This window comes from Polypterus senegalus, chromosome 16 (genome assembly GCF_016835505.1).
Source record: "Polypterus senegalus isolate Bchr_013 chromosome 16, ASM1683550v1, whole genome shotgun sequence".
Lineage (NCBI taxonomy): Eukaryota > Metazoa > Chordata > Cladistia > Polypteriformes > Polypteridae > Polypterus > Polypterus senegalus.
The window spans coordinates 6,981,494-7,003,605 of NC_053169.1; the positions used below are offsets into that span (position 1 = coordinate 6,981,494).

The window sequence follows — 22,112 nt, forward strand, 5'->3', positions numbered from 1 at the left end:
ATTACTTTCCTTATTTTCAGAATTTACACACAGATTTTTGTTCTGTTTTGCATTGTTTTCTCTCCAAGGCTTTTGGGTCTCTTTTCGGTGCGCTGCTCTTTCTTCTTCGCTTAGTCGTTGACGTGTCATCTAGAACGTATATTTTAAGAGCTGAGAGCACAGGAAGTGTGTCTGCCAAAAGCATCCCAACAACTGAGAGGTTAGATGATCGTGGTCTTGTTTGAAAATGGTTGTAAGCAGGGCATGACTTGCAAAAGTGACCATCTCACAGGACTTGCTTCCAAAGGTTTTAAGTATGACGTGACTTGATCGTCTCATGGGACGTGAAAGTGTCTCTTTTCAAAAGATCACGTCTCGTCACTGGAAAAAAGTCTTGACTCGTCCCAAGATTTTTTTTTTATAATAGAGAGATATTTTTTTCTTTAAAATTTTGGGCACCATTTTATTTATTGCATCTGCCAGCATCTCACAGATTGGTTTTGGTTTCGGCTGCCATTTTGTGCATAGCAACACATCACTGTTGCCATCACATAATGCCAGGAAGTTGTGATGTCATTATGATGTCACTTCCAGGAAGTGTATAAGGAGACCTTGTGCTCCGCTTGTTGGATTACCAAAACAAACAACTACACTTGTGGTGTTAGGGGTTAGCTTTGTGAAAGAGCGTTCAAGGCAGAAGACTTTCCACATGTTCTTTTCTACTTTGAGTTTTGACTCACTTACTGGGCGCAGTTCATTTTAGAGTTTTTTGGGTTTTTTTTGATTTACAGGGTTGCCCTCTGCACAATTCTGGTCATATCTTCTCTTGGTCCTTCCTAAAAGAGTCCAAAATGTTTTACTGCCCTCCTACTAAGCAGAACTAGAGCACAATTGGAATAATTTTGATGAAAATTAAACATTCAGCACAAGCTTGCCAATCCTGTCTATGTCATTTCCTCCAAGTAACATCAAATTTAAACTCCTACTCTCTGCCACACTACTTGGTACCTGAGACAGTGGTGCTACTTTTTTGCCCTGGCTAGCTTAATTGTCATTATGAATTGGCTTCTGGTTAAGGAATAAAGAGACATTTAACAGATGTTAATATTAAAAAGTAAGTCAATTAAAGTGGAGGATAAACAATGCTTTATTAGGAGCAGTATTGGGGCACTAACTGACGAGTGTTGGATCATTAATAAAATTTTAACTTTGGTGTTGATACAAGATTTTGGACTTTGGTACCCATGGCAAAATGGTTCTGAAGCAAATAACAGACAACTCCTAAAACCCCGCAGTGTCTTTATTGCAAATTCCCTGATGTGTTGCGACATTTCACAAAACTGCGTACCTCTTTCCCCAAGAAGTCCTGATACAATCACAGCAATTGGTAAGGTTCCCCCATCCCAATTCAGTTAATCTAAACTGAAATTAAAAAGAAAAGGCAAAGGCACAAGCAAAGCAGTGCCCTGCAAAAAGGCAAAATGAGGACAGCATGGAGGAAGAGTACGTGCTCTCCCTGTGTCTCTGTGGCTGTCCTCCTGCAGGTGGCTTATATGCATTCAAATTGTCTGACGAAGTGAAATTTTCTTCTTTGTTGCCAGTGAGTGTTTCCAACCAAGTGCTCTTGGTACAGCTAATCTGCCACCCTTCATGGTCATCTGCATTTTCTCTCCTTGCTGCTTTGCGACAGAGTAAATGATCTGCTGCTGCTACTGCTGCTTAATGCTGCATAGTAAAATCTAAACCAACAGGCGGCTTCAGGGTTTTCTGATTATGCGGACTCACGCTCACCGGCCCTAACACAGATAAACGCCGTGTGCCGCACAGCATTTTTTTACAGCATGCGGGAGTTAATATTTCTCTAAGCAGGTCATAGAAAACATATTACACCTAATGTTCTGTTTGATCAGAGGAGCTCATTAGATACGATCCCCTTAAAACCCACAACTGATGTATTTATTTATGGAGCATTAAGCACCATTGAGAAAGAGAAGTGGACTGCGGTTACAGTGTACCTTACTGTTCAGTGTGTTTTATCCACCGCATTTTTAAATCCTATGAATGCAGTTCAAGAATGAGGAGACACAGACCAAACCAGAATTGGGTGCCAGTCCATCAATGGGTACAGATTCACTCAGAGCAGACCATTTAAGAAGACCTGCCTTTAACCATCAAACGGCTTTGATTCCCTACAGCCCCCTTAACAGCATATAACATCACAAAGCCCCTTATAGAGCAGACACTAATGAGCCACATCATCACGACCACTCCTATAGGAAGTGAATGGCATGACTATCTTGTAACAATGGCGCATGTCTAGGTTGGACTTATATCAGATGGTAACTTGACATTAGGTACTTGTAGTCCACATTGGCAGGTATTAAGACCCAAGTGACTTTTACAAGGGACATAATTGACAGATAGAAACAGCAAGGCTTGGTGGGCTGCTTACAGTGGTAAGTACCTCCCAATGGTGGTCCGAGTAGGGAAACGTCATGCATTGATGTGAGAGGTCAACAGAGAACTACTGTGAGCCAAATTACAGATAATTTTAATGATCGAGTGTAGCTACGTTTACCCAAAATTACCAAAGTTCTACAGCTTTCGTTTGCATTTTGGGATTCTAGCAGTAGCTTGGCATGTTCAAAGGGTTCCACAGACAAAATATCTTTGTTTTTAAACGCTTTAGGAAAATGTGAAAGTAAAACAGTTCACACAAAAACAGAGAAAAAGTTGGTATTGCAAAGAAAAGAAAGGTTCTTATTTAAGAAAGTTATGTTTAAAGCTTATACAGGGATATTGACTCGAAAGGGGCTCCAGATATTCTGTAATAACTCTCGACAGGACAAAACAACGTGCAATGTGCTCTTCAGTATATGGAGCTTCGAACAAGCTGGGATGCCCCCGAGTCAGAGCAATGAGGTATGTGCCAGACAGCCGTCACAACGTTTAACCTACGTTTGCAACTTCTGGGTGCATACCGCCCGTACACCTTCACTCAGTCACTCGACTTCTCATTGGGATGGTGGTGTACAGTATTGAGCAGCACTTCTTCATGGTGTGAACCTATTGGGTCACCAATCCGTTTAAGCGATGTCAGAATCAACTGGATGATCGTGAGTTAACAGAAGGTTATTTCCAGTAAGATGGAGCAATGTGTTGCACATCGGCAAGTAACATGGCAGAAATTGAGTCCTTCTTCGGCAACAGGGTCATTTCAAAGGGGCTTGGGCCACCACGGTCGCCAGATCTGACACCACCAGACTTCTTCCTTTGGGGTCTGCTCAAAGGAAGAGTATCGGAACAAGCCTCTCACTGTGGAAGATCTGAAGGAAAATATCCAACATGAAATTGCTGCTAGTCCCAACAAGACACTTGCTGACACATTCATGCACATGGAGCACCTCGTTGAAATGTGTCAGGCATTAGACGGAAACCACTTCCAGCATCACATGTAACACAATCGATTACACATATGCCAAGGTATAGAGTGTATTTTTTTGGTTCAGATTGCTTCTTCCTAACAGGAGTTACAACAGAATATTCGGGGCCTCTGTTGCGTGAATCTGCCTGTATTTCTAGTTTGTTTCTTTAAGTTTTCAAATACTGTTGAACCATTTAGAAAAGGTCAGAAAACTCTATGCCTGTCCCACTTACAAACCACAGGTGGGTCTTTCAGTCCATGCTAACAATAAGACTAATTCTAAAAAATGAACCTAATTAACACACCGTATCGCAGATCTAGCTGAGAAGGTTCTGCGTCATGTTAACTTACAGGGCGTTAAAGCAAATACAATCTTATATATAAAGCAGACTGTAACAATCTTACAATCTTTGTTATCATCCATCTGACGCACGGAACGTTTCTGGTGTGCTCAGTAAAAGCAACCAACATTTTTATCATGAAAAATTCGTAGTATTATTTGTTTGTCATTTAATGTTGTTTTTTGTTAACTATATTTTTCATCTTGCATTATTCTTATTGTAACAATGTTGTAGTGGTAATAGAATTAAACCTACTAATAATATTAATTTAATTGACTTTTTTTTGTCGTCAAAAATTCTGCACGTAAAAACTTATTATTACACCACAAAATAAAAATTCATCTGTCATAAAACGTTAAAGGCTTCGCTTTTCACATCGTTTTTACACTACATTGAACGTATTCCGCGATTATATTTTGATGAAGGTAAACTATCTTATTATATATAAGTAAGCAATTTTATTTTTTATCTACTGTAAACATCCTGTATTTATTTGGTGGATTCAGCGGCTCTCTTTGTAATATTTGTTTATTCATTAATGAACGAAATGTCATTTGTTTCGCAACATCGTAGCTAACGTGTTGGTGTTACGTATATAACAAGGCACTTTAGTGAACAATACAAGCACATCAGTGAGTTTTCATTGTTTGTTAATTTATTTTTATTTTTAAAGTTGTGTTTTTTATTATATTTTTCTAAAATAATTTAAAAAATAATCTTTATTTTCCTCCCGGGCAACGCCGGGTATTTCAGCTGGGAAGATATATGAGAGAATATTGTATCCTATTCAGATTAAGCAAATGCTAGTATGGGTTTAACTTAAAGCATTAATTTTCTAACTTTGGCTCTTACAGATGGTTTCAGTTAAGAGCATCAAAACCTACGATTTGGAACTGATTCAGTATTTCCAAAAAATGAATTTTTTTTCTTGCTTGCTTTCTGGTTCTTAAGTTTTCTCTTTTCTAAATTACATGACATTAAGATGAAACCGCTGAGTGCGCTCACACACACAGTTCTGGAAGAATGTCGATATGCAATCAAAACAAACCATTAAGTAAATATTGTAGTTAAAGAGCAGCAGCTAAAATCTGAGCTTGGTTTGGACATGCAGTACAACCTTGCTGGCCACCATCAGTCAAAAAATAAAAACATGTAAGGGTTTTTTTGGTTCTTACTCCAGCTCTGATTTAACTAACGGGTTAAGGACTGTGACTTGAGATTTGAGCAATTTAGGTATATGGATAGAAATTTGTTTGTCCCCTGGGGAAATTTAGCTTTTTATAAAAGACTAGCAAAATACCCGCGCTTCGCAGTGGCCTTAAGTACTGCCTTAAAATTTTTATTAAGAAGAAAATTAAACCTTTTTAAACTGAGATAAAATATACCAATAATTATTTGTTAAGGATCTCTTTGTATGCCACGTTGTCAGTTCGGCCCTCCGGTTGTAATCTGACCAAGCTGTGCGCTGAGCTTACTCTTGAGCATGCAACGTACAGTCGGCCATGTGAACAGTAATCTTGTTTCAGATCTCACAGCTTGGATTGCTGCTGTCATAAATCGGTTTGAGTTTCATGGTTTGTTTCAATGATGACAGTATTTGCAGGACTTGTGTTGAAGTGACATTCAGCATCTGTCAAGCGTTGTAAGCACACAACCGGTTTCATCGATAACTTCACATCCAGCTTTTGAGAGTTTAAACATTCATAAACATCAAAGTGTCCACTACTGAAATCGTCACCTGTCAATCTAAGATGTTTAAGAGGCATTGGCGGTTGTCCAAAGGTGTAAAATATTTGGCCATTTCGGTACACTTGAAAGCGACAACCGAACAATTCAGTGGCAGCCATCAACTCACATGCAGATCTATAGGTGAAGTGCTTAAGCATTTCACTCTTCTAGTGCTCCTGTGTAGTCTAATTATCTCCTGTACCGTCATCAGTCCACACCTTGAACCTGTGCCAGTCATTCAATACATAAGACACAATGGATATCAAGAGTGAGCCTGATATGGCCGTGCAATATGTAACAAAGAGAATGGAAATGGTAGGTGCCATCTCTGGGCATGGAAACCACTCGGTAAGTGACAGTTCTTTGATCGATGGTGATCACCTCGATAGACATGTTAATGGGGAATGGTTGGAATGATAAAGGAAATGTGTACCTGAAAAATGTAAAGTAAGTGTAAAATATCTACACAATAACTATAATCGTAATAAACGAACAATAAAACAGCGGAGAAGCCGTGGATTAAATAAAAAGGCTGTAGTTATCAGCAGGGAGACGTGAATCCCGTGGCGAAGCAAGGAAGGGAATGTAGAGACCGGAGCGACGAACAGCAGCCAACAACGTAGGAGGTGTTGGGATGGGAGACCCAACGCCGCCTCACACGGTGACCGAGCTGCAGGCTATGGACGTATATATGTACGTAAGTAGGATTCAGTTAGCGTTGGGAACCCGCGTACCAAATTTCTTGAAGATGGGCCCATAAGTAACAAAGACCGTTGGAAAGTTCAATATGGCGGCTGACAGTGGCATCATACCACCGAAATGAGTACGTACATTGGTTTCGGTTAGCGCAAGGAAGCCGCCTACCAAATTTCGTGAAGATGGGGCCATAAATAAGAAAGTTCAACACGGCGGACGTTGTCGACCGTTATGTAAGTAAGCTGTAAGGATTGAGCCTGCCAAATTTCAGCCTTCTACCTACACGGGAAGTTGGAGAATTAGTGAGTGAGTCAGTGAGGGCTTTGCCTTTTATTAGTATAGATGACTAAATAAATAAATATGCACACACACTGTGGTTTGAACAGAATGCGGCAGCAGAATGACTAAAAAGAAAGAAAATGTTTGACTTGATAGTCCCAGTCCCAGTGAGGTGCTATACAGGCATATTGTTTAGCTAGCGGTACCTGTTTGTTGAGCAGACATTATCGTCTACAGATTGTTAAAGAGTAACGTTTGACATTTTTTGAGAGAGAGATCAGAGCTACCTGTGTTTTAGAAGGTACAGTAGCTGCTGAATGGGTGAGATATCACAGCCCCGCGGGGGACGCTCTCCTGTCAGAGCCGAATACGATAAGATTCAGTGCCAGTGTGTGACGTTGGAGTGTACCGACCTTCCGCTTGGCCAGGATTAATTTTTTTTTTTTCTTCATTGATTTTTAAAGTTTGTCCTGTTTCACTACTACGTCAGCGGAGCCACGGCAGAGAGCTAGTATTAAATAAACAGTAATGATAAATAACGCTCACACGTATTAAAAAAGTTATAACGTAAAAATACAACATTCCACTTTTTCACACATGTGCTCTTGATTCCAGAAAGTGTTTGAATCCATTTTGATCACAGCCTGCCTGCTTTTATATTTTTGACTTTTCTCTATTATCTTTGATTTTTCGTAGTCATTAATCTTCAGGAAATCATTACCAGCTTTATTATCCAAGACTGAATTGCTGATTCTACATCCACACCAGCTGTTCTTAAGAGACAGAAATGAACACGTTGTGCGTAGAATTTCAGATGAAACGAGCCGCCCCTTTGGCCCATCAGAGCTTGACGGTTTCTGCTATAGTGAGTGACTCTTTGATAGACGTGAACCGAACTCTCTTACATTCATTTCATGCATAAATAGCAATTCACACTTTTTGTACCACTCATTTACATTTTTAACTCCCTAATGATTCAGTATTCAAATCGTAAACCTTTTATCTATTGTCTACATGGCCTGCTTAAGAGCAGATCCAGTGCATTAAATTGCCATTTGTCATAATATACGTATTTTTATATTTATGCTTCTGATTCATTTCAAATTTGGTTGCTCTTGGAATTGATTCCTCTTGTTTGCTTTTGAATTAAATTAAAATCGACAAAGTTTGTTTTGGCTGCCTTGTTGTTTTATTAGTTCATATATCCTCCGTGTTGAGATTGGCGCATCACCGGAACTTCCTGTGTAATTGTAGCACTGTGCTCATTCTGTTTATCTCTTATCGAGCACTTTTTTTTTTCTTTTTTATCCTTTATTCAGTATATGCAATTTCTTGTGTTAGGAATTTGTTGTTTTTCTCACACCTCAACTTACTTCCTCTCTAGAGAGTTTTGGGGTCAAAGCACAGGGTCAGCAATTTGTACAACATCCCTGAAGCAATTGCAGGTTAAAGGTCTTGCTCTAGGGCCCAACGGAGTAGTATTCCTTCAGTCACTGCCAAAGATCGAACTGGCAACCTTTGAGTTACCAGCCCAGACCCTTTAGCCAGAGAGCCACAACTCCACCTCCCAATTGTTTGATTTCATGTACTTCATTAACCTCCAAGGGGAACTTGTCTTTTCGCATGACATTTGGCGGTCAGATCACGGTGCCCCTGCAGCAATTTTCAGGTTAAGGGCCTGCAAGTTAAAGGCAAACGCTAGAAGACCATCTCTAAGCAGCTTGATGTTGATGTGACAGCGGTTGTAAGTATTACTAAGAAGTTTAAGGTCCATGGGACTGTAGCCAACCTACCTGGATGTTCCCATAAGAGGAAAATCACCCCAGAATGGACAGTAGAACTGTGAGAATGGTAGACAAAAAGCCAAGGACTTGAGCAGTGAGGATGAATAATGACTTGTATGATAAGAATTGTAATACGTGTAAGAGTTGCTTTTAGTTGTTTGCTCATTGTTCCATCTTAAATGAGTCTGTATGGGTGCCATCCATCATCCAACCCAATATATCCTAACTACAGGGTCACTGGGGTCTGCTGGAGCGAATCCCAGTCAACACAGGGCGCAAGGCAGGAAACAAACCCCGGGCAGAGCGCCAGCCCACCGCTGAGCTGCCATACAATAAAGCTTAATTCTGCAGTCTGTTCTGAAGTCTCCGAGTGCCTTCATTGGGGCTGAGGATGCCCCTGCCATGCCGGCCTGCTTCAACACCCACACAAAACATTCAGTCCTCCCAACATTTGATCAGCAAATGGCAGTGACCAGTCACTCAACCAGGATGCCAGGTTCCCTAAAAGGTACAGGGCAGCCGTGTCTAGAATTGCCTATTAATTGAAATGATCCTGTTGTGATCCAGCTGATTTGTTTAATAATTTATTTTACATCATTACCAGAAGAAATTCCTATGCTAATAAGGCTTATCACATTGAAATGTTTCCATCCACTTAACAGAAGCAGGTTAGGTTAGCTGACCCTGTGTGAGTGAGAGGAACTGGCACTTTGCCCAGCATTGGTTCCTCCACCAGCGACAGGCACTTGAAGTGAACAAAAATAACGGTATGTATTGTTCTGAAATATCGATCCATAGAGGGTAAATGTTGGGAAGTTTTAATTTGCTTTGCTTGTGCAATCTAACAGACTACAGTGTCAGGGCCGGTCAGAGCTCATCAGAGGAAGGAGCAAAACTTAAACAGCTTTTGTGAGAGCCCTAAGCCACTGTATGCCTATTAGCAGCCTGGTACTTTTAGGAGTGTGTCTGGTCTGATCGTGTAGGAGTATTTCAAGATCATTTTTGCTTTGAAAACTCTTTCTGATGGTATACTTGTATAGACATGTGTACAGCTTTCGTGTTTTGCCAGTATGTACAGCAGTCCCCCTCCTCCTCCTCAATTACCAGCTGTTCTTGCAGATACACATTGTTCTACCACCATCCATGTTAGCCCCAAACATAAAGAGCGTCGCCTCTTACTTGGCTCAGCTGAGCCACCCTGTACGTCCTTAGTGGTGGAGCTGGGATATCACCAGGGTTGTACACAAGGATGCTGATATTTTTTTTGATTCTACCTTATAAAGTACATCTCTAAATCTTGAGTATGTCCTCCAATTGTGGCTTTTTAAAACTGTTAAGTACTATACAAACTCGTAGTGTAACAATCGGGACAGATAAAGATCTGTCTAGAAAAGGGCAATCTTGTGCTGGTCCCAACCCAAATAATCCCAAGGATATAAAGCAAAATATATAAAAGAGTTTATTATAGCAAAAATAATAATAGTACAGGCATACAGGGTGTAGGTGACAAATGACACACAATAATAGAGAAGAATTAAATCTACAGTACAGTCACATTAGAAGCTTCCTTTATTGGGGCTGCCCATTATCTGTTGATTAGCGTGGCGTCCCCACTTGTCTAATAAAAATGGGCCATCTAAATACAGTAAGTCTCCATTACACTTTCTGACTGCTTACCTTCCATCAGTCGAACCCTTGACTCCCTTCCTTTCCAAGCTCTCTCTGTCAACTGTTGTTACTCTTGAGCTCCCCTCTACCACCACTTAACACCATCCAGATCTTGTCTCCTTAACAATGAGGCTATTCTTGTCACCAGGGACAGGGAGGGACTGCTCTTCTATTATCAGGTCTACATCTGAAATGCAGGTTGTCCAGTCTGTCTGTTGGATAGATATTTCTTTTGTATAGTGTCTTTCCTATCTATAAATAAGTGCATTCCATATCTAGTGTGGTTGTTGGAAGGATCAGCAGGTCCACAAGGAGAAAATGTGTGGGTGCCAACCCAGTCATGCCCATTTAATTATAATAACAGTCCAAACAAAACATGCACTTGGTGGCTCTAACAAAAGAAAAGTCAGAGTCCTAGCATGACAAACCTTTTCTCAGCTGGTAAAGCCTGCCATAGTCACGTTAAGGAAGGAGTCTCGTCCTGTGTGTGCTCTCATAATGAGTGATGACTCTCTTCTGGGAACTGTGGAATATATAGTGGGGGGACTGGAATGGGAGAAGTCATTTGTCCTCACTGGGTGACTTCTCACCACTGTGGAGGGAAAAAACAGAGAATAAGCTCCCCTCTCATCCTGGGGTGGAAGTATATATTTCAGAAGAGCCCAGAGGATCACTGATGCCCATGTGTGACTCTGTCTGTCTGTTTAAAGCTACCAGGCTTCATGACCTTGCCTGACAAAAAAGTCTTGGCTATTTTCAGACAATCTAAGGAAAAATGTATTCACTAATGGATTAATCTCATGGCCCCGGAACACAGAAAAATCTAACCTATCAGAAAAGTTAATTTCACTTTGAAAAAGTTGTAGAAAACTGCAGCAATGTTTCAGATTTAATAGTCAGAAAGAATGATGATTGTGCTGGTCTATGGCAGACACCGTATAGCACAGATGGTATCATGTCTGGCAACAACAACAACAACCTTTATTTCTAGAGCACATTTTTATACAAATAATGTAGCTCAAAGTGCTTTACATGATGAAAAAAGAGAAAAAAGACAAAGTAAGAATTCAAATCAGAGAACACTAATTTACATAGAATAAACGTAAGGTCCGATGGCCAGGGAGGACAGAAAAAACAGACGGCTGGAGAAAAAATAAAATCTGCACGGGTTCCAGGCCACGAGACCACCCAGCCAGCCCCCTCTAGGCATTCTACCTAACATAAATGATCAGTCCTCATTATATTCAGGGTTCTCATGGAAGGACTTGATGATGACGGTCACATGGACTTCTGGCCTTTGGTCCATCAATGGAGGGACATCACGGTGCTTTGATTAGGTGGTGGGGGGTGCAGGTCAACACCACAGAAAACCGGAAAAAGAACAGAAGAGAGAGTAGGGGTCAGTACGGATTGTGGAGCCACCATGAATAGTAATGATAATTTATTGAATATGCAGAGCATCAGGATTAAATTAAAATGAAGTTATGAGATGTTAACGTAATGTGTTTTTAGCTGGAGAAAAAAAAAATAAAATCTGCAGGGATTCCAGACCATGAGACCGCCCAGTCCCCTCTGGGCAATCTACCTAACATAAATGAAACAGTCCTCTTTGTATTTAGGGATCTCACGGAAGGACTTGATGATGATGGTCACGTAGACTTCTGGATCATTGTTACGGTTCCTATCTCTGACTTGCAATAGCACAATCATTTAGCTGGGTCTAAAGTGCAAACACAATTTTATTCTTTCTCTCATGGGAAACACCTTCCCCCGTTTCCCACAAGCTCAACTCAGTTCCAAAACTCAGCTAAGCACAACATAATTCTTTTCTTCTTCTTCTTTTTCTTCTGTCTCTTTTCTCCTCCACTCCTCCAGGCAAGCTTTGCCTCCCTCCTCCCGACTCTGGCTCCCTAAGTAGTGTCAGCTGGCCCCATTTATAAGGCACCCAGAAGTGCTGCAGGTGCTCAATGACGCCTTTCCGGCTGTGGCGGAAGAACCACCCATACGGGCTCGGCAGCAGCTGCAGCACCACCTGGCTGTTCCCCCGGATCCCAACATAGCTGTATCCAACTCCAGCTGCCATATACATATATATATATATAGATATATATATATATATATATATATATATATATATATATATATATATATATATATACATATATATATATATAGTAATAGTAGCAAGGCGAATGAGGAGGAAGGTCAAATGCGTGGGGTGCCAACCAGGCAAAACCCTGTTTAAATGAAACGGCAAAATAAAAACATTTTATGAAAATATGCGCCTGAACACTCCTTTTAGAAAGTACAGTCTTCTCTCAGCAATGAGTATGTTATAGGTTTTGCCTTGAGTCTGTGCAGAAGCAAGGCCAGCACTGGAGTGAGACGAGAGTGTCTTGTTTTTATATCAGGTGGGGCTTCCTTTGCTTTACTGTTCTCAAGGGGTGGTTTCTCGAGGCTGTGAGGGAAAAAGGAGAGAAGACTGTTGTCAACAGCGCCCCCTCTTGTCCCCAGGGTGATAGAATTTATTTGAGGCAAACCTGGAAACTGACCCTCTGGTGCGCCTGTGTGACAATATATACACACACATAGTAAAAGAAAGTGAGCAACAACATGCGAAGTTGGGGTCTCAGTATGTAGCCCCATTAAGTTTTGCTTAGGTAGCGCACAAAACATAATTGAAACCAAGGTAGAGGTTAATGTGGTCTTCAAACAACCAAGTTTAAGTTGCCTCTGAGGTACACATCTTGGCACCCTCAGTTACAAGTTTATAAGTGAACGGTGACCTCCAGGGTTTTGTATTCTTATATAGTCGTCCTGACAGAAGGGCCAGGGTATCCATTGCGACATCGACGAGTCGATCTGAAATCGTCCTCCTCTCTGAAGGCAAAAAGGAATAAATGGTTCCCATTTCTGAGTTCCCTTTCCTCGTATTTGAGGAGCCTACCTGCTTTGAGCCTTGAAAGTGCTTTTCATGTACGACTTAATACATTTATAATTTGTGTGTTTATACGTTTTGCTGTGTATATTAAGCTCAGACCTCTAGCGATTATTCTTCTGTTGTGAAATTTAGACGTCCTGGGTTGTACAGGTTTTCACACAGAGGGGATGTTGTAGTATCACCAACATAACTTGTAAAAACAGACAAGCAAGCAAAACCTTGCAGCAGGAAATACGGGGTGGTAGTGAAATAAGGGGCTTTGTGCAGCAATACAGTCAGTCAGTTACATCCTTTTGGAAGATCTCCAAGAATTCTATGCTGGTTTCGCCACGCCAGTTGTAATGTCATTACGTTAACAGCTCTGATGTAATTCCTCTTAAGTTAATTAAAAAGTATTAAAACTTTGAGTCTTACCACTTCAATATAGGCTCTCATTCTAGGATTAAGTGTTACATTGAAACGAGAAATAGAAGGCATGGTGTCCCATTGGGACCAGGCGTGAAGATGAGGCTGTGAATGTAATGGAGCGTCTCTTAGCATCTAAGCTTGTCTTACACCACAAAATGATTCAGAACACTTGGCATCTAAAGGCAAATGTTTACAGTACTTCAGGATTTGAAATTAAACTTATTCTGTAATTGCAGCTTACAAAAAAAACAGGAACACATTTCTGATTTGTGTGTGTGTTTGTGCCATTGTGTCCTTTTAGCTGTTGCAGAGTTCTTTAATAGTATAGTGATGTGTGTGACGTGTGCTCCGTAGTGAACTGGCGTCCCATCTAGAGTTTGGGATAAACTGTTGGGGGGCCAAGCCATTTTTGTACGATGCATTTAAACTTTTATTGACTTTTCCAAGTATCCTTTTAGTTTAATATTTGTCTGTTTTTAAAACAGATTGGTTGTAATACCCTAAATGACACAAACATGTATTTTATAAGGCTCAGTATCTCTCTCTCTCTTTTTTTTTTTTTTTTGCCTCATTCTTTCTGACATTGCGTCCACTTCCAGATTTCAGTGCCCCACATTAAACACACAGTTCCCTTATTAGCTAACACGTTAAGGGGGCAGCTTCTGAGCCACACGTGTCAGGTTCATGGCTGACCATTCTATAGTTCATGAGTGTGCAAAGCTATGAGAGCAGATGCATCGTGGGGCGAGTCCATAGCAATACACGTGCCAACAGATGTGAGATTTGGATCTTGCGTCCTTCTTCCAGATTTCAATGCCCCTTTTCAAGCCCACATTAAAACCTGCATCTCCCTTATTAGCTAACACTGTAAGGGTGCTGCTTCTCATCCACACATTTTAGGTTCATGGTTGACCACTCAATAGTTCACCAGCGTGCAAATCTATGAGAGGAGATGCATCGTGGGGTGACTCAGTAGTTCCTTGATGGATTGAAAACCAGAGATCTACATGACCATCATCAAGTTCTTCCATGAGGACTGATTGAGATCATTGATGTTAGGGGGCTGGGTGGTCTTGTGGCCTCGGAACCCCTGCAGATTTTATTTTTTTTCTCCAGCCGTCTGGAGTTTATTTTGTTTTTCTGTCCTTCCTGGCCATCAGACCTTACTTTCATTCTATGTTAATTATCCATCCATCCATCCATTATCCAACCTGCTACAGTATATCCTAACTACAGGGTCACGGGGGTCTGCTGGAGCCAATCCCAGCCAACACAGGGCGCAAGGCAGGAAACAAACCCCGGGCATGGCGCCAGCCCACCGCAGACCACACACCCACCCACACACCAAGCACACATCAGGGACACTTTTAGGCTCCCCAATGCACCTAACCTGCATGTCTTTGGGCTGTGGGAGGAAACCCATGCAGACACGGGGAGAACATGCAAACTCCACACAGGGAGGACCCGGGAAGCAAACCAGGTCTCCTAACTGCGTGGCAGCAGTGCTACCCACTGCGCCACCATGTCACCTGTCTATGTTAATTAGTATTGCCCAATTTTATTTTTTATATTTTGTCTTTTTTCTCTTTCTTCATCCTGTAAAGCACTTTGAGCTCCATCAGTTGTATGAAAATGTGTGATAGAAATAAACGTCGTTGTTGTTGCTGCTGTTGTTCACCAGTGTGCAAATCGATGAGAGGAGATGCATCATGGGGCGAGTCCATAGCAATACTTGTGCCAGCCGATATGACATTTGGACTGGGGTTAGGTGAATTGGGGTCCGGTGTTGCACAGAAAACCTGGGGGCTGTCAGAGAGAAAGAGCTCAGCTTATGTCACTAGGAAGCACTACACTTGAAGTATTCAGAAGCAATCCGAGCCTGGCTGAGGGTTCTGTTAGCTCACTTCAGAACCAGACCCCTGGCGGTGCACCGCCATGCATATCTGTGAACCGAGCTGCTTTGTGGTGCGAGTCCACTGCAGAACACCTGGGCAGCACCGAGTGCTTTAGCTGCTATCTCTATATACCATCTTCATTTGGATCTTGATCTTTGTTTGTCCACAAATGAATTAGAAGAAGAAGCACTAGATGGCAGTAGAGAGACAGCTAAAACATAGGCATTGCATTAAGAATCTCCTCCAGGCTTATACTACTGAAGACTGCAGTACGCCAGTCACACCTCAAAACACAGACATTCAAACTAAACAAACGGTTGTGCTTTAAATTAACTAAAGAGATCTTCATTTAGATCTTGATCTTTGTTTGTCTGTGAATTCCACGTATGCGTAGACCACCTTCCAGTTTAGTATGTTGTTGTTACTCACGGATGTCAACAATGTGCCGGAATAACGAAAGGGGTGGTGGACAGTGTTACGCTGGTCAGCTCCTGAGGCCTGCTTAGAGAATGAGATTGCCGAAGATAAAAGGTACGTGCCTACGTAACATATGAATGAAAGAAAGACAGTGGGTAAAATGAATGACAACATAACAGCACGTTCCGGAAATTCTTATTGTTATGTTGTAGCCGGCGAGTGCTGCGTGTCTCGCAGTTGTACCATGGCTTGCTCACATGTCAGTAAAGTGATCCTTATTTATGCTTTAAAGAGCCTGGATACCTATGTGTCCCCCTTTTATAACCATTGCTCCGTGTATATTGCCTTACTCTTTGGATTGCCACAAAGCAACCTGTGAGACTGGAGAAAGGTTGAGAAGACAACGTTAGAGGAAATGACAGCGTCCTGAAACGAGACGGACTGTGAATGGACAGAAGAAGAAATGCTTCTACACCACCACATAATTACAATTGGACAGTGATTCCGAGTAGGCGCTCCTATCAAATCAATATCCAAGGGTTTTCTTTTGTAATTTTGTTTCCCTTATTAAAAATCATAATGCTGTGCGACGAAGGGCCCAGTTCACAACTGGCAGCCGCATTTAAACAGGGAGCCCTTCACAGACAACTTTAACACGCGTAACGTAGTTGGGCACACATGGCTAGTACAATAATAATCAGTTGACCTGACTTACACAGACAGGCCTCTGTCTTGCTTTTCTCCTTGCAAATTTATTAACAATATCAAAGTTCAAGTTATTAGTCAGTTCTCTTTCTGTGGCCATTACAGAGAGCGACTTCAAATGTCCAGTTTGTTCAATTTTCATGAGGGTCTCCCTTGAGCCTGGGACCAGTAGTCCCATTTGTAATGTTAGTATGAAGAACACATTTGATGGCCCATCGGGAACAGTAAGAACATCAGAAAATATCCGAATTGACAAGGTAAATAAACCGCATCGTTTAATTCCAGAATCACTTTATTCTGGAATCAGTACATCTCATTTTTCTCGGCTGCAGATGGTTCAGAATGCTGCTGCTCATTTTCTTACTGGCTGTCTGGAAGTTGTGTCCATTACCCCAATTCTGGACTCGCTTCATTGGCTCCCAGTTGAATTTAGGATTCAGTTTAAAATTTTCCTTTTGGTTTTTAAGTCACTGAATGGTGCTTCCCCATCTTATCTGGCCGAGTTGCTGGTCCTGTATTGATCAGTCCGCTCCCTACGTCCCTTTCAGCAGCAATTGTTTGTTGTCCCTAAAGTCGAAGATGAAGACTAGGGTGAAGTTCCGGAATGCTCTACCAATTGAAATTAGGTCAGCATCATCAACCCAAGGTTTTAAATCAAGACTTAAAACGCTTCTGTTTTCGATTGTCTTTAACTGTATATGAGTAACTCTGGTATCAATTTATTCAATTTTTCATATTCACTGTTTTTCTTTTAATTGTTTATCTGCTAATTGTTTCATTTTAAGTTATTTGTTTTAATATTTATGTAATACAAAAGATGATCTGCTGTGGCAACCCCTAACAGGAGCAGCCAGAAGAAGAAGAATTGATTTACTATTGATATTTTTTTGATTTTATTGTACAGCACATTGGTTTACAGTGATCCCCTGCTGTATCGCGGAAAAATTCAATAAGTACCTGTAGTGTACTTTGCAGCCAATTCATAACAAAGCATACGGTTTTCAGCAGTCACTACGGTAGATAAAGAGTTTCACGTTACAGTACCCAAATGATTTCTTACAAGACCCGTTATTGGCTGAAAGAGGAGACTCAACCAATCAGAACGGGATTTTTATTCTCTTGGGCTCTGATTGGCTGCTGCTATCCATCCATCCATCCATCCATCCATTATCCAACCCGCTATATCCTAACTACAGGGTCACGGGAGTCTGCCGGAGCCAATTCCAGCCAACACAGGGTGCAAGGCAGGAAACAAAACCCGGGCAGGGTGCCAGCCTACCACAGTGGCTGCTGCTAACGTGGTGTAATCTCGCAAGAACAGCGAGCGTGGGTCCCGACGCATCTCAGTTCTTTGTGCATTGCATACCTTGCTTGTGGTTCCGATTGTTGTGGGCAAACTTTTTGTGAAGCCCTACGATGGCTCCCAAGCGTCCTGCATCTTCTAAGAAGGGAAGGAAAGCGTTACGCGGACATCGCTTGCCATTACGGCTTGAATGAATCGACGGTACGCTACATTATTATTATTATTATTATTATGTTACTCATATCCTTAGCCCGACATCCACATATATGTGTTTACAAAGTGTGTTTTAATACGTTTACCTGTGTTTAAAGCGTGTGGGAGGGATATTATAAGGCTTAAACTATAAAAAAATGTTTATTTATATGGTCTTTCTATATCGCAGATTTTCACCTATCGCTGACGGGTCTGGAACGTTACTTCAGCAATTTGCGGGAGATCATTGTACACTTATGCTATTTTTTAAATTTTGCTTTATAAAAAATAATTTGATTTAAATGAATTTTTGGCTATTTTAACTCAATCCAAACATTCATCCCAACCTTGCACCCCATAATTTACTACATACATCTCTGTGGTTTATGTCCAGTTTATTGTCATGAGAATTCTTACAAGCGTAACCAGTACACCAACGTAGTTTTGCTAGTTTCAGTTTATTTATAAAATGCTAATTTATTTTTTTTCTTTTTTTCAGAAACATATGAAGATTTTGACTCACGGGTGATTGAGGTAGGACTGCAGTATTATTTAATGCCTGTACAAATCTTATCTTGTGTGCAATGCCTGATCATTTTGAACCCTGTGTGTAATTTGTTAGGTGGATCTTTAAATATTCCATCTCCATGTTGGTGAAATACTCTTGCAGGTCCCAAAACCTGCCTCAAAGGTTAAAGAAGGTACAAGGCCACCTCGGTCACTGAAAACCTCAACAGCATCTTAATTAGCCACATTTCCATGACCTTCATTAATTCACAGCAATTGTGAGCACTTTGACGAGACCGAGTAATCTTTATTCATAAAGACAGAGGAGTAAACAAAATAGGGAATAATAGAAATAAAACACACAAGCTAATTAACTTAATGAATCTCAATTAATGGAAAAATCTTCCAAGTCAATAACAGTGCTGATTCCTAATTAAGCAATCACACAAAGAAACAAGGATGCTAAGGCAGCTGAAATTCAGAAACTGATTTTTAATAACAATTGAAATCTCACAAAGGGAGGGAACCCCAAAAACCAGCAACAGCAGAGCCCTAGAGAAGTAATAAGACCTGAACAGAACATAGAAAGCAGTTTGCTTTAAATACAGGCAGTCCTCGGGTTACGTACGAGATAGAGACTGTAGGTTTGTTCTTAAGTTGAATTTGTATGTAAGTCGGAACAGGTCCATTATTTTAATAAATCCTGTTGTTGACTGACTGTAACCAAGTGATGTGCCAATGAATGATGGAGTTTCACTTCTCTCTGACCTTTTTATTATTTCTACTTTATTTTCCATGGTGATGGTTTTTCTCTTCTTTACTGTATCACCTGCACTCGCATCAGATTTGTGTTTCAGAGACATTGTTGAAGGGTGAAGACAAAAGTTTAAGATGAGCTCTTCTGCACAGCACTTGTCCACGCGATCACAGCAGGAAGGCACCCGTCGTCAACACGTCTGATGTACTGACGAGAGACAACTTCCTACTATGTGCGTAACAGTACAAGCAGGCTTACTATTGAGAATGAATGGCCATTCGCCCACCACGCAGTCACCTCCACTTTAGTATGCTGCCTGCAGCATCCGCCCACCGAGAACGAACACGGTGTGGCCAAAGGCGGGTAGTGAATCGCCCAACCCCAATTCAACAGGCAGCCATCCGAGGCACACTACAATGCTACCCCCACCGCCCTGTTCACCCTCAGTGGCCTCTGTTCAGCCACCAATGTGTCACCGCTTGCAGCATTACCAGCCGTGTGTGCTGGGCGGGCATTGAAACGCCCAGCACCCCAGCTCCATCCAGCCTGCGTCCAGTCAGGAGCAGTAGCTGCGGTGGCGTAGTGGCGGGCAGTGAACCATTGTCCTGCACACGAGCGATAGCTGTGACCACGGTAACTATGGACGCCGGGTCATCGCTTGCCACCGGGAGCCGCCTGAGGGACACTACACTACATTGCGCGAGCAACGAAATCGCCCCCCCTCCAGCCACCACTTGCAGCATCCTCAGGCCGAAGATGACGAAGTTACTGAGGCGCATGCGTTGCAGCTGTGGCCTCGTTCGTAAGTCGTAGATCGGGTGTCCGTAACCTGGGGACTACCTGTACAGATTTGCATATGTCACAAATAAATTCAGAACATTTGAATACAGAGTTTGTTATTAACAGTAACAGAATAGTCACTTTAAATTTAAATTTTAAACACGTTTGAAATATTTTGACAAGTGAAAACAAGGATGCTCATAAACACAAATTTCAGGGCATCATTGCCATGGTATGATAAAAAAATAATACATTTGACAAAATAGAATGAATATGAAGTACATCTAAGCATATAAAATACATTAATATTATCCATCTGTCTATTTTTAAAACCTTCTTATTTAGAGCAGGGCCACTGGGAAGCTAGAGCCTACCCTGACAAGCAGGATCAGGGCACCAGGGCGTGATGAACACACACACACACACACACTTTGGGGGCCAATTTAGCTTCTCCAGTCCACCTAACCTGCGTGCCTTTGAACTGTAGGAGAGAATGGACACAGGGAGGACATGCAAACTCCATGCAAGGAGCACCTGAGGACTCAAACCCCAGTGTCCTTGTTGTGAGACAGCATCCCTCCATTACTGACGTTATAATTGAGATAAGGCCAGTTCATGACCAAAGAGGAGAATACGCAAATTCCAGTTAGTAGCAAAAAACACATCTCTAGGGGTTCTGCTCTGATGACCCCGGCAAACTGGCTACCCACTCCTTCCAGGGCCTTCTACATCATTACATGACATATAGTCTAAGAAGAAGCCAACCATTTCCTTTTATTGTTGAATCCCAAAGCTCCCAATATCTGTGGTTCCACTTTCCATGAGCAGGAGGAGGATTAATGAGCGAATTAATCTTCAATGGTCAGGTAAGCACTGGATAGTTCAAGGCTCTGCCATAACTCTTCTGGCCATGATTGTAGGTTCCCAAGTGTAGAAATATATGTACTTACTGCCATCTAGTGGACACTCTGTGACACATTCTATGATATCCAGTATTCATACTCCTCTAACGACTCCGTTTTGGGGAATAGAGGAATATTTCACAACAAAGTTCATTGAAATTAAATAAACTAATAAATGTACTGTGAAAAGTGAAAATAAATAAAGAATAAAAAAATGATAGATCTTCTTGAAACATCAACTTTGTGCCCAGCTTCAGTTTTTTCAACTGATGACCTGGCATTCTCCTCAAGAATACTTGTCATTTCTTAGAATGTGTGATTCCCACAGTGATGTCAAGTGGGCCCACTGCCTTGCTTGCTAAGGTTTTGTTGGTGGTGGGTTGTGTTACCACATCGCCAAACAGAGGAGCTCATGATTTGCCCAAATAGTTTAATTTTGAAGTCAATGTCAAATGTATTTATATAGCACATTTAAAACAACATAGGAATACTGTGGCCAAAGTGCTTTACGATAACAGAATTAAAGAAAAACATACAATTAACATGAATAACATAAATAGAAATAAAATAAATGAAAGTCATCAGAAATGAAGCTTTGGGGCACATATACAGTTGAGGTCAAAAGTTGCCATCCTCCTCAGCTAAAGACTTTCAGACTCTGTGTTTCCCAACTCCACGTCATGTTGCCATGCATTCTCTGTGTTAAGTCAATTATTGTATCTGCTTTATTCCCATAAGTGACAATATCAGTATAATAATTTATTTCAGCCTTTATTCACTATATCATATTTTCAGTTGTTATTTTTTATTGTGTAACTTGAATCAAGCGCTTAGGTTTGCCTTCCACAAGCTTCTCACAATATGTGGCAGGAATTTCTGGCCTTTCTTCCTGACAGAACTGGTGGAAGTCAGTGAGCATTTTGGGCCTTTTTGCTGTGATGTGCTTTTTCAGTTTCAGCCCCCAGATGTTTTATGGGATTCAGGTCAGGGCTTTGTGGTGGCATCTCTAGTGCGTTCACCTTGTTGTCTTTAAGCCATTTTGTCACAACTTTAGAGGTTTGCTTAGTGTCATTGTCTGCTGGAAGACAACTTTGCAACCGAGTTTTTACCTTTCTGTCTCATGTCTTGATGTGTTGCTTTATAGCTTCTAGATAATCTGACTTCTTCATGATGCCATTATCTGAAGTGCTCAGTCAGTTTATACCCACAATACGATACTGCCAACCTCCTGCTTCACATTTGGCATAATGTTGTTTGGCCTAAAAATCTCAAACACCTTTGTCTAAAAGTGTTGAATTGTCTTTATGGGCAACTTTTGTTTCATTGAACCACAGAACACTCCTCCAAATGGCCAGGCTATTGTCCTAGTGATTACCTGCAAACCTTAGTCTGGCTTTTTTAGGTTG

General features: G+C 41.3%; 1 protein-coding gene across 1 annotated transcript in view; it reads left to right on the plus strand.

Annotated features, from left to right (window-relative positions):
* The window catches only part of mrps5 (mitochondrial ribosomal protein S5), a 150,506-nt gene that overhangs the window by 74,848 nt on the left and 53,546 nt on the right, over nucleotides 1-22,112 (plus strand). Inside the window, exon 5 of the mRNA XM_039738233.1 lies at nucleotides 18,260-18,294. Coding sequence (XP_039594167.1) covers nucleotides 18,260-18,294 — 35 coding nt within the window. The remainder of the gene's footprint in view (nucleotides 1-18,259; nucleotides 18,295-22,112) is intronic.